Below are 16,106 nucleotides of genomic sequence, written 5' to 3'. Positions count from 1 at the left end.
AAGACACATCTTTTGGCTTTTACATGATTCCAATAATAGTGGAATAAATCTTCTTTATTCAAATCATATATGAGGAAGCTGAAACAATAATTGCAGACACTGTCTATGGACTTAATATTGTCAGGCAAAGACTGAAAAGGCACTAGAGATTTTTCTCCAACAAAGCTTTAATAGATTTAGGAAACAAGTTATCGACGCTTAGGCTGTTCACATTGTGTCTCTTATCATAATTGACAGTTTGACGTAAAACCTAGTCACATGACTGTCAGAGACACATGCAAATGGATAAGAGGTCACATTTCACATACTCTTGTTGGAAAGGAAACACATTTAAAGGAAGTTTCACTCAAAACAATGACAATATGCATATGTTTATAGCCTTCCTCAGTCAACAAAAAGCAAAGCTTGGTCTCATATCACTTGCTGCCTTTTCCATATATATATTTACGTAAGCTGCTGAACAAAGAGGTGTGGAAGGAATATTAGCCTTAGAAACTTTGTTAAGACGTGGGAGAATAATATTAAATGATACATGATGTGTTTAAGAAAATTAGTTGTAGGTTTGTAATTTTTTAAAAAATACAATACTAAAAATGGGGTGGGTGAGTTTCAATTAAGACGTCCCTGTTTCCCGGGGACAGTCCCCAGATTTACAAATCAGTCCCCATACAAAATCCACTGAAGTTGAAAAGTGTCTCTGGATTCATTGAAAATTCTGGTAACCTTAGTTTAAATAGCATTATATGAAAATTAGATTGGGATCCAAAGAGTTGCCTGCTGCCCAACTTCCAGCTCCCCTGCAGCCCAATAGTATCCAACTTAAAATGCTTGTGTCTTGATCCAGCAAGAGAGTTGCAGCTGATATTTGCTTCTGGTACTTGGGACTGTGATTGCAATTCCCAATGTTGCATTAGAAATCAACCTGTGCAGCTCAGTTCCTGCAATCCTGTACATATTTACCTAGGGAGTTGGCCCTATAAAATGGCCCTTCACAATGGTGACCATCATCTTAAAAAATAAATAAATCACATCTGTTATATGTTGAATGAATAGGTGCCAGTTGGTGCATGCATTTAGAATAGCAATTTACATGCAGGCAAGTTATTACTGCATGTATCTTTGGATTAGGTCCTCTGTGGGTGTGTATGTATAATTTTTATATTCTTAGGTTAAGGTGGCCGTCTTACTGGCATGTGTGCAATTGCACATTTATTTTTATACTTAAAAGTATTTGTATGCAAAGTATATTACTGGTGGCAAATATTACAAGCTTTGCAGTTTTCTTAAATTACCATAGGCCATACCATTACCATACCATTCAGATCCTATTACACGTGTATTATTTATCATAGTTATTGGTAGGAGGATCTGAAATTATTTAATAAGGCCAGTATATTGACACACTTTCTAATCAATATAAAGGTTTTGTACTAGTTTCTAAAGTTTTGCTTTAAAAGCTTTTGACATATTTAGTTAAGGGTCTAGTCATATTTTGTGCCAACCCCCCCCCCAAACTATAATTCAGAACACAAAGCATGGCTTGAGTTTTCAGCTATCAGGCAAACCATGATTTCAGGTTTCTCACCTATTTTGATTTCTGTTTGCTCAGCACTCTTAGCTACAGTGTCTTCCAGAAGCAGAACAACAGCTGCGTGTCGAGGTCCCCAAGCCACCCTCAAATAAAACACAATTCACACAGAATTTTTGTTTAAGGTTTTTGGCATAATTTTTTGGCCACAACTTTATTGATTACAGAATGTGAGTGGTTGCTTAGGCATTGCTTTGCGACTCTCTCTTCCCACCTAGAGGTAGGAACAGAACTGACATCCGCAAGCCTGCGAAAGTCAAGAAGGGAAAACATTTTGGGGAGAGAATAGAGCTGGGTGCCAGGCCCTCACCTCTCCCCAAATGCTCCCAGGGGCTCTTGCGTGGCCCTAGCCCCTTGACAGGGGTTCATACAAGAGCATGGCAAGCCCCTGGATTCCTTTAACAGAATACCCTTGCAACAGCAGCATTAGAGGGGCAGGCACAGCCAACCATACCCTCTCCACCAACCAAATTTAAACAGTGCCTAACCGCAACCTTACAAGCTGTGACGATTTGCTACGCAGTAGGCAAAAAACAAAATGGCACCGGCCAATCAGCCAAATGGAAAAATTCATACCAGGCCCCTGCCCCAAAGCAGACAACCCCATGACAGGCATAGCAAGGTCAATGTGAACAGCCCTAAATATAGGGAGGGTGGGTGGGTTATCCGATGCGCGCAGCGAAAAGAGGCAGCTTAACGCTGCGCGCAGGGAATAAATATCCCCTTGGCTGTCAATCATAAATTGCAACATCAAATTCTCCCCAACGACCAAGTGGTGCCCAATAAGATTCGTGGCCATCCAGACTAACCCGCCCAGCAACAGAGGGATGTCTTGTTTGCGCCCACCGCAACACGTGCTCTCCATGAAGGAGAACACGCTCTGTAGCTCTTGATTTTCAGTTCAGATATAATTCCCAACCATAACTGGCACTCACCATAGCTTACAAACCCAATTTTCACACCTAGGTTTCTGATTCTGGTTTGCTGATAAATTACAAACCATCGTTTGTCAATTCAGACAGCACAGGGTACGATTTCTGTGACTGAATCTGAATTGAGCCTGGTTAGGTTTAATAGATGATTGCACACAAATATTGCAGATGCAACTTTGATAGTTAAAATGCTGCCCCCTTAAATTTAACCATTAAACTTCCAGTCGAAAGAAGATGTGTAATAAGTTTGGCTCCACATCTACACCAGCGTGCTACTTAAGATCCTGAAGTTCAGTGAGTTCCTTCAAGCTCACAGTCTGGTTCACTCTGAAAAATACTGCCTGTAGAAAATTTTATAGCAGACACCCACTGTCCTCGAGGCATAATCTCTGGTATTGTAGCAATACCTGAGAATTATTCTGGGCAGGAATGTGTCTCTTTCTGGTTGATTTTCCTGGTCGTCCCCCCCCCCCCGATGTTTTAAAAAAGATCACACTGAATTTTTCAGATAACGAATAAGAAAACAGTCAGGGAAGGTCCTTCTCCATTTCTGAAGACTCAACGGCAGGAAAAGCAAGAGGGCAGAAGTCAGACAGGGTCAAGGCATGGATATTATCTTGTCCTCAGCATATATGTTTTTCAGGAAAGGACTATAATAAATTGAGCTGCTGTGAAAGTCATTGCTCTAACTTTTAGAGGCACTTAAGGCTTTCCATTGGGGGATGGGAGGAAGAACAGCTTTTAGGTACAATTAATTACAGTATTTTTGTTATCTTAATTGAATTTGAAAGTGTGATTTGGTACTTTTTAAATAGTATTTGTATAGTATTGGTGAGTAGGAATTGAAATCATACTTTTCCTATGCTTTCTTCATTAGACTAGATGGGGCTTATTTGCTCAAACATAAATATAATCACTGCATCTTTTCAGGAAATCTGCTAGCACTGTAGGGCAGCTGCCAGATAAATGGCTGTATAGGGTTACATGAATAATTAGTGAAGAGCAGCGCTGATGATTTGGTGATCTGGGAAGAATTTGTTTCAGCTTACATGTAATGCATTCTCCACTGTATTTTAAAGTCTTTTAAATGGTATTATTTTGCTTCTAGAGCTAGATTAGATTATTTTACCACTGCATGTTAAGTGATGCCATATTCAGTAACACTAAATTAATCAACCTCTATTACAAATGCCTCCACCCTTCTTGAACAGTAAGATAAGGTCATTATGTAATTTTGGATCCTCTTTCCTTTAAATTGCATGTCATCTGTGTATCACCAAATGCATGCTTTCACGGTATTGATTTCCCCCCCTCCCCCTGTCCTTTCCCCCCTAGTACATTGAATAATTTTAAGTGGTTTTGCTTTTCCTTTTTTGTTTTTAAATTCACTATTGAACATTAACATTTCTTTTTTCCCCCCAGCTCAGTTTATAATATAATTAATTGCTAAATACCGGTTATTCTTTTATGCTTTTATTAATGGAGAAACACATCCAAGTAGCATTTTCTTAATGTGAGGAAAAAGTAGGATTTTGTTTTGCACAAGATGTGTTATGATTTTATTTTTGAAATTGTTTTTGGTTTTTTTTACACTAGTACTACTACTACTTGGGGATGTAAGGTTTGTGCCATGTAAAGTACTAGTTTGCATGCATTCATTTAAATACTAAAAACTGTAGTACTGCTCGATCCATATCTGACTGCTAGGTTTCAATTGACAGCTGAGGATTTGTGACTGGACCTTGAATCAAAACGGCAGGCATTTATACCCCAGTGGCAATGAGGATACATTGGGAATTACTTGGCAAAGGTAAAATTTTAATTATTTCCAAACCTAAACTCTCTTGGGTTCTTCGTTATCTGTTTCAGGTGGCCTTCGGGAATATATTTGTCAAGATCTTAACTACAATATATATATATATATATATATTTTGTAACGTCTCTTGAATTACATGTTTTAGATTAGCTGAAATGATGCAAATTGAACTTTTATCGGTTAAAGCACTTGGGATACGAAATGTTGGCTGTCAAGTATAAAAGTTTGTGGAAGAATCAAATTTATGGCTGCATGTTTTGAGGCTTGCAAGTTCATAATCAGAGATTATATGGGTTTAAAAAAATAACAAAAAGGAACTGGTACAAGAGAGCAGTTTAGACAACGTACTCAGAAAAAAAAAACAGTTGATCTGAATTTCAAACATTAGTATGTTTACCGAGGTAAGTTAGAAGTCACATGTCTTAAAACTAGCTTTTGCTTTCATAAAGATTTTTACTCTTTGCAGGTGAGAAAAAAAACCCCATTCCTACAAAAGACAGGAATTTTTAAAAGGTCATTTATTTAATCATGGCTTTAGCATTATGTGTGAACAAGTTAAGCTGCTTAACGATGGTTTGCTTACTGCCAACAAACAATGATATGAAACCCTTGTTTCTTATAATTTTGGCATGGCATTACATGTGAACTCAGCTCAGGGATTGTTTTTGTTGTTCTCGTCCACACATCTTGGCAAAGAGTATATTAAGGTATGTCAGCCTTGTCTTGATGATCCGCCTTGTGGAGATCACACAACTGATTCCCCACCACCACCCCACACAATAATGTTAGTATTGTCTAACAACAAGAATCACTCCCCGGTTCTTGGAAAACCATACAAGGTGCTAGTCCACACTTCCTATTGCATAGGCACATTTAGCACACATATTCACTCACCATACACACAAGACATACATGTTTCTCTCTCACACACAATCATGTATACATAGCCAACATATTTCTCCCTATTTGTGAGTCTGCAGGGGAAGGTAGGTTTTGGGGACCCCACATTGAAGGCACCCTGGTGCCAAAAAACACTCCCCAAGCATCACCTGCTGAAGATGGCCGTCCAAGTAGGACCAGAACCACTGCAAAGCATTGCTGCCCACCCCAAACTCAGATTGCCTCTCCATGAGGATACAGTAGATGGTATCAAGAGCCGCTGAGAGATCAAGGAAGATTAACAGGGACACATTGCTCCTGTCTCTCTTCCTACAGAGGTCGGGATTATTTATGAGCCCCTAACTTTTTCTTTAGATTATATTATTTTACAGTCTTACCTTGGTTTTCGAACAGCTTGGTTCTCGAACGTTTTGGCTCCCAAACACCACAAACCAGGAAGTGACTGTTCTGGTTTGCAATCTATTTTTGGAAGCTGAACGTCCGACGGGGCTTCCGTGGCTTCCAATTGGCTGCAGGAGCTTCCTGTAGCCAATCAGAAGCTGTGCTTTGGTTTCCGAACATTTTGGAAGTCGAACAGACTTTCGGAACGGATTCCATTTGGCTTCCAAGGTACGACTGTATTTCAAAATAAATCACTCATTAAGAAGAAGAAAAAGATGAGTTTGGATTTGATATCCCGCTTTATCACTACCCGAAGGAGTCTCAAAGCGGCTAACATTCTCCTTTCCCTTTCTCCCCCACAACAAACACTCTGTGAGGTGAGTGGGGCTGGGAGACTTCAAAGAAGTGTGACTAGCCCAAGATCATCCAGCAGCTGCATGTGGAGGAGCGGAGACGCGAACCCGGTTCACCAGATTATGAGTCTACCACTCTTAAGCACTACACCACACTGGCTCTCTTGATATAGACCACTTTTAAGCATTGCAAACATTGCCCAAATATATACAGAGATAGAGTTTAGTTTTGTATGGTTTATGGTTCTATCACATTGTACACTTTAATTAAGTGAAAAACAATAAATTTCCTACACACACACACACACACACACACACACACTCCAAAAATCTAAGTAACACCCCCCCCCATATATTAAAAATGCCCAATTTTAAGAATATAAGACTTGAAGGAGTTTTAAGTCTTGTATTTCTTCATTAAGTGAAAACACAGTGGAATGGATGTGGAACTGTTGTTGAAGAGAGGTTCCAAGTGCACAGAATCTTGGATATACATTTGTGTTCACCATGGGGTCAGAAAGATGCTCTCTGCATGTGGCAGTTCATTGAATTGAGCCTTTAGAATTGTTTGACAAGAAGTATGAGCTATGACTTGATATGAGAATTTCAGTGGCTGCCCTCGAGAGTCACACAGTGGTCCCATCAAGGACCAGCTGGGTGAGGAAGAGTGGCCAGAGGCTGTCTCCCAAGAGCCCCCAGGGAGGGCTCCAAAGATGGCAAGTTACAGCCCGGAGCCTGGTGGTGGGACACTGAGAAGCAGTCAGCAGAAGGAACGAACTGGGAGCTGATAGAAACAGGAGACTTGAGGGGACTCAGGAAATGGAAGTGCCTTCCAGGAAGCATGTATGCAGTCAGTCCCAGTCCTGCTGACTCTCCTTCTCCTCTGACCCCACACTCCAGGAGGGTCTTGCATGTTGCTGAGCAACGTGCCAGACAGACCCAGAGGAGGAGCTCACTCCGTCAACTCATCCTTTGCCTGCTTGGGAGGGAACCAGAGTGAGAGGCTAGAGGGGAGGGGCATGCCTAGAGCTTAGCAACAGCAACGCCTTCATTGAGTTAAGACGAACCAGGGACATTGCTGTGTTGTTGTTTTTCTGATAATAAAAAGCTAATTGCGTCCTGTGCTTTCTGTGTGTGTGCCAGCCCTGTGGATGACCTGGCTCCTTGACAGGTCCTAGAATGCTTATAATTTGAGCTTGCAGCTACCCTACCTCCCAATCAGTCTTGGCTGCACTGTTTTTGGTTGCCACCGAGTTTGATCTCTGTAAATAAGGCATAACACCCTAGATCATTGTTGTGCCATTGAAGGGTCCAGCACAGGACAGCTTGCAGTATTTAAGCCTTTCTTAATTGGCAGTGGCTCGTGAGCTGGCTCAGCACTGTGGTAGTTCAGGCAAGCTATAGCAACAGGGCCGTCTTTACGTGGGGATGCAAGGGGTGTGGGGCACCCGGGCACCAAATGCTGGGGGGGAGGCAAATGTACACCTACTGTATACCAGTCCCTCTCAATTGGCGGCCATGAAAAGCAATGGCATGAAAATCCCCGCCCCCCTCCTCCATCGCTTTGTTACTTTGTAGCGTCAAATATTTCCGAGTCAGGAAATGAAAGCATTTTCCCCGGCTGGTTCGTTGTTACTGGTGAGCGATTCCCCCCCTAAAAAGGTCAATTTTGGCTCCCCCCCAAAAAAAAACCTCAATAAAAGTTAATTTGGGTGCAGCTAAACTAAATTTGGGAGCACTGGGCGGATATTTGCACTCCGGCGGCACATATGCTAAAGACGGCCCTGTATAGCAACACTAGTTTTGGAAGGGAGACACTGCAGTGAATCATAGAATCATAGAATCATAGAGTTGGAAGAGACCACAAGGGCCATCGAGTCCAACCCCCTGCCAAGCAGGAAACACCATCAGAGCACTCCTGACATATGGTTGTCAAGCCTCTGCTTAAAGACCTCCAAAGTAGGAGACTCCACCACACTCCTTGGCAGCAAATTCCACTGTCGAACAGCTCTTACTGTCAGGAAGTTCTTCCTAATGTTTAGGTGGAATTTTCTTTCTTGTAGTTTGGATCCATTGCTCTGTGTCCGCTTCTCTGGAGCAGCAGAAAACAACCTTTCTCCCTCCTCTATGTGACATCCTTTTATATATTTGAACATGGCTATCATATCACCCCTTAACCTCCTCTTCTCCAGGCTAAACATGCCCAGCTCCCTTAGCCGTTCCTCATAAGGCATCGTTTCCAGGCCTTTGACCATTTTGGTTGCCCTCCTCTGGACACGTTCCAGTTTGTCAGTGTCCTTCTTGAACTGTGGTGCCCAGAACTGGACACAGTACTCCAGGTGAGGTCTGACCAGTGCTACCTCATCACGTAGGCCTTTGCTGCCCTTAACATCAAGACTTGTCTTGGACCAGAGGTCGGCAAGGTTTACCTCGCCTGGGCCAGTTCACTCCAGCGGAGATCCCTCTGTGGGCCGGATCGTGTGCAGCTGCGATTTCCGGCATCTGCCTCTGCACAGACACAATTTCCAGCATCTGCGCAGATGTGATCTTCAGCGCCTGAGCATGCGCAGATGTGATTTCCAGCATTGCGGGCAGCTCGGTTCAGGGGCCGGTTAAACAACCCCCGTGGGCCACTTGTGGCCCATGGGCCTTAGGTTGTCTACCCCTGTCTTGGACAAATACTTCTGTATTAGACAAACAATGTCCATATGGAAACATAGAGAGTGCATCAGAGAAGTTTTTCCATGCTTTATCCACTCTCACAGTAGGACTGACCTTCTGAAGCCCCGTCCAGGCACAGTTGGATTTCCTTCTTTAATTGTGAACAATTTCACTTCCCAAGAAAACAAAGCACTCAGTTAACAACCGAAAATATATTTGGTGCCCTGGCTTCTTTGCACCCCTAGTGCAGAAGACGTATAAGGATGTTCAAACAAACCTCCTAATTTACTCCGTACCTATATGTGTGCGTGTTGGGAGGTAGCGTTGTTTGAACACCTCATTGTTCGAAGGCAAGATGCACAAAGCAAGAGGGTCTCTTTTTGGCAGTGTGCAAACCAGATTCTTTCTCAGTTCGGAGTGGAAAAATGTCCTCGGCTTAAAAAAGCCATAGGAATTGCTGCACTGTTACAAAATTCAAGCCAATTGTGCAAATAGAGAACCAAAACTGAGTTTAAAAATCCAGTAGTACCTCAACAAAAGCGTTTGTATGCTCCTGCTCAAATAATCTGAACCACGTGGAAGTCAGCTTTGCACAAGTAGGCTCCAGTGTAGACTAGTGTTCATGAGGCTCGATTTTTCAGCAGCTACTAAGCTGCTATTATTGCAGGGCTGGGTCGTTAGCAGTTGTGAACTTTGGCTGTTTTCTGCCAAGTCTTTCAAAAACGGTAACAGTGTTAAGGCGCTCATTGTCAAGGTATTGTAATTTATATTTCAAAAAGCAAACCTTTTTTCAGTCTTTTTTTTTTGAAGGGATAGCTGCTAATTTAACATTACTTTTGCTGTGCCCAGGCATTTCCTGCTTTCACTTTGTTATTGTGACACAGAAGTACAGTACAACAGCTGGTTTGTTCTTAGAGCTCCTGAGGAGAGCCTTATTCTCAGAGTGCTGAATTTCCTTTTCAGCTGTAGCCGTAGGGGTGTTCTTAATGTTCAACTTTTTAGAGCGGCATTCTTTGCCCCCCCCAACCCCTCTAAAGAGCTGTGATGCTGATAAGGCAGTGAGATGGAATAAGCTTTGGCATGTGGGGGAAGGGAGAATGAGAATAGCCCTGCAGATTTCGGATTCTAACAAAACAGGCAAACTTTCAAAGAACTTAATCAAAATCAAGTAACGTTGTAGTTGTAGTAGTAGTTGTTGTTGTTAAAGTTTGTGCTGCAGTTACCCAGAGGGTTACTTTCTGTATAACGTATTTGCTTGCTTGGGACAAAAAATGCAAACTCAACTTTTGCAAATAAAAACAACAAAACGAAAACATTGCTGATAAAATCATTAGTGGTGGGGAAAGCTGGAAGGATTTGGTTTTTTTATCAGTTTGTCACTATCTCTGTTACACTTTCCACCCAACTCCCTAATAAAACAAGATGTGCAGAGAATTATGTTTCCTTTCCATCTAAGCAAACATCTTCGGAACACTTCCTAAGAAATTAATTGTATTCCAGCCAGACTTGCATGCTGCCATCCCACAGGAAATGGGTCAGCAATCCATTAAGATGCCATTAGATAATCTAATTTGGAACTTAATCTCTAAATTAACCATGCTCCATACTTGAAGCATACTTGAGAGAGAGAGAAAGAGAGAGGGGGGGGAGAGAGAGAGAGAGAGAAGTTTGTTTGAATCGATAGGGGAGCCGAAGCGTGAAGAAGCCTGTTTGTTTTTTCTGTAGCTGTGGTCACGTCTCAAGCCGTCTGGTAACCAGGAGAAACCAGACATGATGTAATTCCAGATTGAACTTGAACTTCAGGGACTCAGAATGGAGGAACAATGGACCATAGGAATCAATAATGTCCATTTTCCACATGATTATGTTTGAAGCTTTAAGTTAACCTTTATGGAAGAATCGGCAAAAAACAAAAACAAAACAAAAACAAAACCCTACAATGTGACTAAAATGAGGGGAATCCACAGACAAAATGTTCGAAAGAAAGCAACTCTCACCCCCCCAAGTGTACTTTGAGAGTTGCACTGCAGATTCCAGCAGGATTAGAAAAGTTCCCGCGCTGCAGTAAACCAGTTGCTTGTTCTAAGCACTCTTTGTTCAGTTAGGTAGGATAAACTTAATCTTATGTTTCCTGTCAGATGATTTTAGCAGTGTTCTTAGAGAAGGATGAGTATGTTTTGGGGTTTTTTTTTTAGAAGTGGTAAGAGCACCATTAACCCCTTGATGATTTCAGAATATCACTTTTAAAATGTGTGTGTGTAGTGTCTTCTTCAACCGTGAAACTGGTTTTTTATACTGTGATTTGTCCTTTCTGTGAGTGTTTGGCATGTTTATTGAGCAAACAAAAATAAAATGCTAATTCTTATTTATATTAAGTGCACATTGTAATGAACCGCTGTGCAAAATTTATTTAAAAGGTTACAGAAAATTGGGGCGGGGGGCGAGATAGTCAGTGCTTGTGTGATTCTTGCCAACTTTAAAAATAACTTTTGAAAAGGATTGAGTTAAGGATCTGTCACAGAAACCTGAATCGGCACCCTGGAAGCTGAAATGCTTTGAGGTTAACCTCTTCTGTGCTATTACGTATGTGAACTGCAAAACATTTATCAGTGCAGCTTACTTTGTTTTAGTACTGTCTCATTTCAAGCAAACTAAATAACAGAGATTTTGCCCTGAATCCAGCACGGTTAGATGTGCTTACGTATCCTTAAATCTGTGTTGGAATTAGACCACAATTTATTTTTGCTTCATACCTAAAACTACAACGTAACCTTAGGTGTCTTCCCTCTAACAGCAAAACAAAACATTGCAAAAAAATGCATATATGGCCCAAGTCACTGTGAAAAAAGAAATCACAGGAATACAGTATATATCCATTCTTGGTGAACTGGTAATAGAAATTTTGCTAACTTTTGACATAAATATGTGTGGCACTGCCCACATAAAGACAATGAATAGTAGGCTTAAGATGACCTACACTTCTGGGGAACATTGTGATAGAAGTTTGTAGGCAGGGGTGAATGAAGGCTAACCAACACCCAGGGTGGGGCAAATGCCAGCTGTGCATGCATTGCACCGCTACATACAATGCATGCATGGCGTCGCTACGTAGGGCGCATGTTCGGCATCGCTACGTACAGCGCATGCATGCGACACCGCACGTGCGCCCTATGTAGCGGTTTGCTGCCAGTGCCGCCCGAGTGCTGTACGGACGGCACTGGCGGCAAACCGCTATGTACAGCGCATGTGCAGCTTCACTACATACAGCTCTTGCATGCGACACTGTGCATGTGTTGTATATAGCGGTTTGCCGCCGGCACTGCTCGAATGCCGTATAGACGTTGGCGGGATCCTTTGCTCATGGCTGCAGCCACGAATGAAGGATCCTCCACATGCGGTGGCGCGATGGCTGCTTGTGCCGCTGCGCCCAGGGATGGCAGGACGAGCACCCCGCGGGGTGCCTTCTTGTCACCCCTCCAGACATGGCACCTGGGGCAAACTGCTCCCCCTTGCGACGCCACTGTTTGTAGGTTCCTATTTTCAGTTGATTGCCAAGTAACCATGTACAGTGGTACATATGCTTCAGGTTACATACGCTTCAGGTTACAGTCTCCGCTAACTCAGAAATAGTGCTTCAGGTTAAGAACTTTGCTTCAGGATGAGAACAGAAATCGTGCTCCAGCGGTGCGGCAGAAGCAGTGGGAGGCCCCATTAGCTAAAGTGGTACTTCAGGTTAAGAACAGTTTCAGGTTAAGAACGGACCTCCGGAACAAATTAAGTACTTAACCCGAGGTACCACTGTACTTGCATATCTAAATATAACCAAGATAAGGATCAGGGGATTCAAATCACTGTACAATAATTCTAATTTCATGTTTCTTCACAACAGTGACCCCATAAAGAGGGAAAGTTGGTGGGAAGAACATTTTACTAAATAAAATGGCGGGACACCACCCCAAATCTGACACAGTTATTGGCTCCCATTTCTTTCTCACACTGTAACTTTTCCAGTGTTTTGGGGAGATGAAAGCATACAAGGAACGAATGTACAGTCGCACTCATTTTGCTTTCTCAGCAAAATCAAGGGCAAATTTTTGCTTTCTCGGAGAAATAAAGGGCAAAATTTACTTTAGCACTCTTGGATATGTTTCTTCACAACAGTGACCCCATAAAGAGGGAAAGTTGGTGGGAAGAACATTTTACTAAATAAAATGGCGGGACACCACCCCAAATCTGACACAGTTATTGGCTCCCATTTCTTTCTCACACTGTAACTTTTCCAGTGTTTTGGGGAGATGAAAGCATACAAGGAACGAATGTACAGTCGCACTCATTTTGCTTTCTCAGCAAAATCAAGGGCAAATTTTTGCTTTCTCGGAGAAATAAAGGGCAAAATTTACTTTAGCACTCTTGGATATGTTCTTATGAGGATTATGACCATCAGGAAATGCACTGGATAATAGTTTTCATTACTTCAGCTTAGAGTACATTCATGGCCCAACCATGGGAAAATAAGGGACACGTTACCCAGAAGTAGATTTTCAGATGAGCCTGGTTTGGACTTGTACGATTATGACCATGATGCGGGGAGTGCTAAACTGTAGACCATGCTTGAGGATATTTATGGAAACCTATTCTCCTCTGAGGGGTTATCTATAGCTTGTTATATTTGCAGGAGCAGCAGTGTGAGAACAGAGCAGGCAACATTTTGAGAGAGAAGAATTCAGTATAGCATTTAAAACAGGCATATGCAAACTCAGCCTGCCAGCTGTTTTGGGACTACAACTCCCATGATCCCTAGCTAACAGGACCATTGGTCAGGGATAGTGGGAATTGTAGTCCCAAAACATTTGGAGGGCTGAGTTTGCCTATTCCTGATTTAGGAGCTCACTGCATTGGTGCAAGCATTTCTGCCTGTCTGTTGGAAGGATCGCCCCTCTCCTACTCTCACATGCTTGTCTGGGGATTCTCCTGACAGCCCCAAGCCTGGGTTGTGGGGGCACATGGGGGAAAGAAACCGAGGAAGCCCTGATGAGCTAGCAGAAGTCCTGACACAGACTTCCGCTGGCGGTTGAATGTGGCTCAGTGTTTGAAGAGGAAACTCCAAGACTTGTAGTTTGAGAGAGTGAGAGATGCATGGCTTCTGTGTTACAGACTCTCCCATAGTGCCAGTGTCAAAGTTCCTTAGTTTGTGCTGGCATTTGCTATGCTTGGGAAGTGGGATCCAATGGCAGCTGACTGGCAGGAGGAGGAAGGGGCAAGCACTATATTAATCAGGAATAATAAGATCCCGCAACAACAACAGCCAGTGTGCTGGAAGAGAAGTCAAGTTACAGGAAACAGGCAGAGGGCCTTCTTGGTAGTGGCACCCACCCTGTGGAATGCCCTTCCACAGATGTCAAAGAGAACAACAACTGCCAGACTTTTAGAAGACATCTGAAGGCAGCCCTGTTTAGGGAAGCTTTTAATGCTTGATACATTACTGTATTTTAAGATTTTGTTGGAAGACACCCAGAGTGGCTGGGGAAGCCCAGCCAGATGGGTGGGTATAAATAAATTATTATTATTATTATTATTATTATTATTATTATTATTATTATTACAGAGCCCAGTATGTATGAGCTCAGCTTCCGATCTCTAGAATGTATTGAAAAATCTGCGCTAGATCTGAAGTGGGGTCTAAAGGACATTTGTCATTCATGCATGATTAATATACATACCGCCACACGGCTATAAGTGCAAATCGGGCTGCCAGAAACATAAGGCACTTCTCAAAGAGGCTGAAGGATACAAATCAATCGTTCAGTTTTTCAAAACAGAGGGAGTTTTGGGAGGGAGGGTAGAGAAAGTGATTGGGCTGTGCTGCAGGTTTTTGCTAGGTTTCTAGCTCTGTGCATAAGCAGAAAGCTTTGTTAAACAAGACAGTCAAAATGGTGCATACCTAAACAATATGTTCACTTTAAATTCTATTCTCTTCCCTTATGCAATGAAAATATATGAATAGCAGCAGAAGTTGAAGTTGCCATCAGATAATTTGAAGTAATCCTTTTTATGGAAGGCACAATTTTCAAATCAGACATTTTTGTGTGTCTCTTAGACAATGTTCAAATGCCCTAAGCAGAGCTGAGTATTCCTGAGTATTATATTCTCCATGTTCTTTCTGCTGTTCTCCCATTTCCTCAGAAGTGACCTTTTGTTAGTGGAAGGAGAAGACATTAAGTAGCATTATGCCAATAGGTTATTATCAATACCTCCTTTAGTACTTTTCAGTGAACAGAGTTCTGTACAGTTACCTCTTTTGTCATGAATTTTAATAGGTGTATTTTATAAACATTGCTCAAAAATTTATGCCTACCTCTATAGCATTAGGAAACCACTTTACTGAACATTTTATTAATAGGGCAGTAATTCTGGACAAAATAGCACAGATTTTGTGTTTGCTGAACTGTCCCACTGGCGATCTTGGTGATATAACCAGGAAGCATTCAGAAGAGAAATAATTCTAGAGCTGTTTACATGTTATGTTTGTCATGAGATTCCATCCAAAAAGCTTCCCAATAAGAAATGATATGTGCCTTATATATAATGCTTTGGGAGTGCTTGCCTTGGTTGCTTTAAGACTGTCTTACAAACCATGGCTTAAGAGACTTACAAGTGAGCCTACTACTCACTCCCTTCTTCATTTAGTGCTTTACTTTTTGTGTGGCTCAAACCTTAGTTTGCTGTTGCACTCGAACGCAACAAACAGTGGTCTGATGAGAACAATGTTTACGCACAAAACATAGATTGCTGAAAGTTCAGATGGTGGCTTGTGGACCCTGATTTGTAAGTGAGCTTGCTTGTAAGTGAGCCTGTCTCAGTAGTTCAAGTACAATATCAAATGATGGTTTGATCAAACTGGGAAGTTCTGAATCAAGCCATGTGCATAAAGGAAGAAGAGAGGAACACTTAAGCCTAGGGCTTGTTCCCAATCGTACTGGCTTGGAGGGCTGCCTACACACAGGTGCTGCTGTCAGCATTACATTATAATTCTCATTTTTCTTTGTGGACTCTGTGCAGTCCAACCTGGGCATCTGTGCAGAGCAACACTAAGGACTACTTGAAGAACTATGCTTGTAAGCAGCCAAGCTGTCTATATGCCATGTAAAGGTAAAGGTAAAGGGACCCCTGACCATTAGGTCCAGTTGTGGCTGACTCTAGGGTTGCAGCGCTCATCTTGCTTTATTGGCCGAGGGAACCGGCGTACAGCTTGCGGGTCATGTGGCCAGCATGACTAAGCCGCTTCTGGCAAACCAGAGCAGCACACGGAAATGTCGTTTACCTTCCCACCGGAGCGGTACCTATTTATCTACTTGCACTTTGACGTGCTTTCGAACTGCTAAGTGGGCAGGAGCAGGGACCAAGCAACGGGAGCTCACCCCGTCATGGGGATTCGAACCGCTGACCTTCTGATCGGCAAGTCCTTGGCTCTGTGG

The 16,106-nt window shown here is 42.4% G+C and overlaps 1 protein-coding gene across 16 annotated transcripts in view; it reads left to right on the top strand.

Annotated features, from left to right (window-relative positions):
- Positions 1-16,106, top strand: part of NFIB (nuclear factor I B) — a 307,373-nt gene that overhangs the window by 280,698 nt on the left and 10,569 nt on the right. For 12 of the 16 annotated variants that reach the window (XR_014003291.1, XM_081176522.1, XM_081176529.1 and 9 more), the window contains one exon: positions 4,242-4,330. The exons of the other annotated variants lie outside the window; for them this stretch is intronic. Coding sequence is in view for 11 of the 12 variants with exons in the window: in XM_081176522.1 (XP_081032648.1) it covers positions 4,242-4,330 (89 nt within the window). In the remaining variant the exon portion in view is untranslated. The remainder of the gene's footprint in view (positions 1-4,241; positions 4,331-16,106) is intronic. 16 annotated transcript variants of the gene reach the window in all.

This window comes from Podarcis bocagei (assembly GCF_964188305.1).
Source record: "Podarcis bocagei genome assembly, chromosome: 17".
NCBI classification, from domain to species: Eukaryota; Metazoa; Chordata; class Lepidosauria; order Squamata; family Lacertidae; genus Podarcis; species Podarcis bocagei.
Note: the sequence above shows the minus strand (reverse complement) of the source record. Positions and strands in the feature narration are given on the sequence as shown.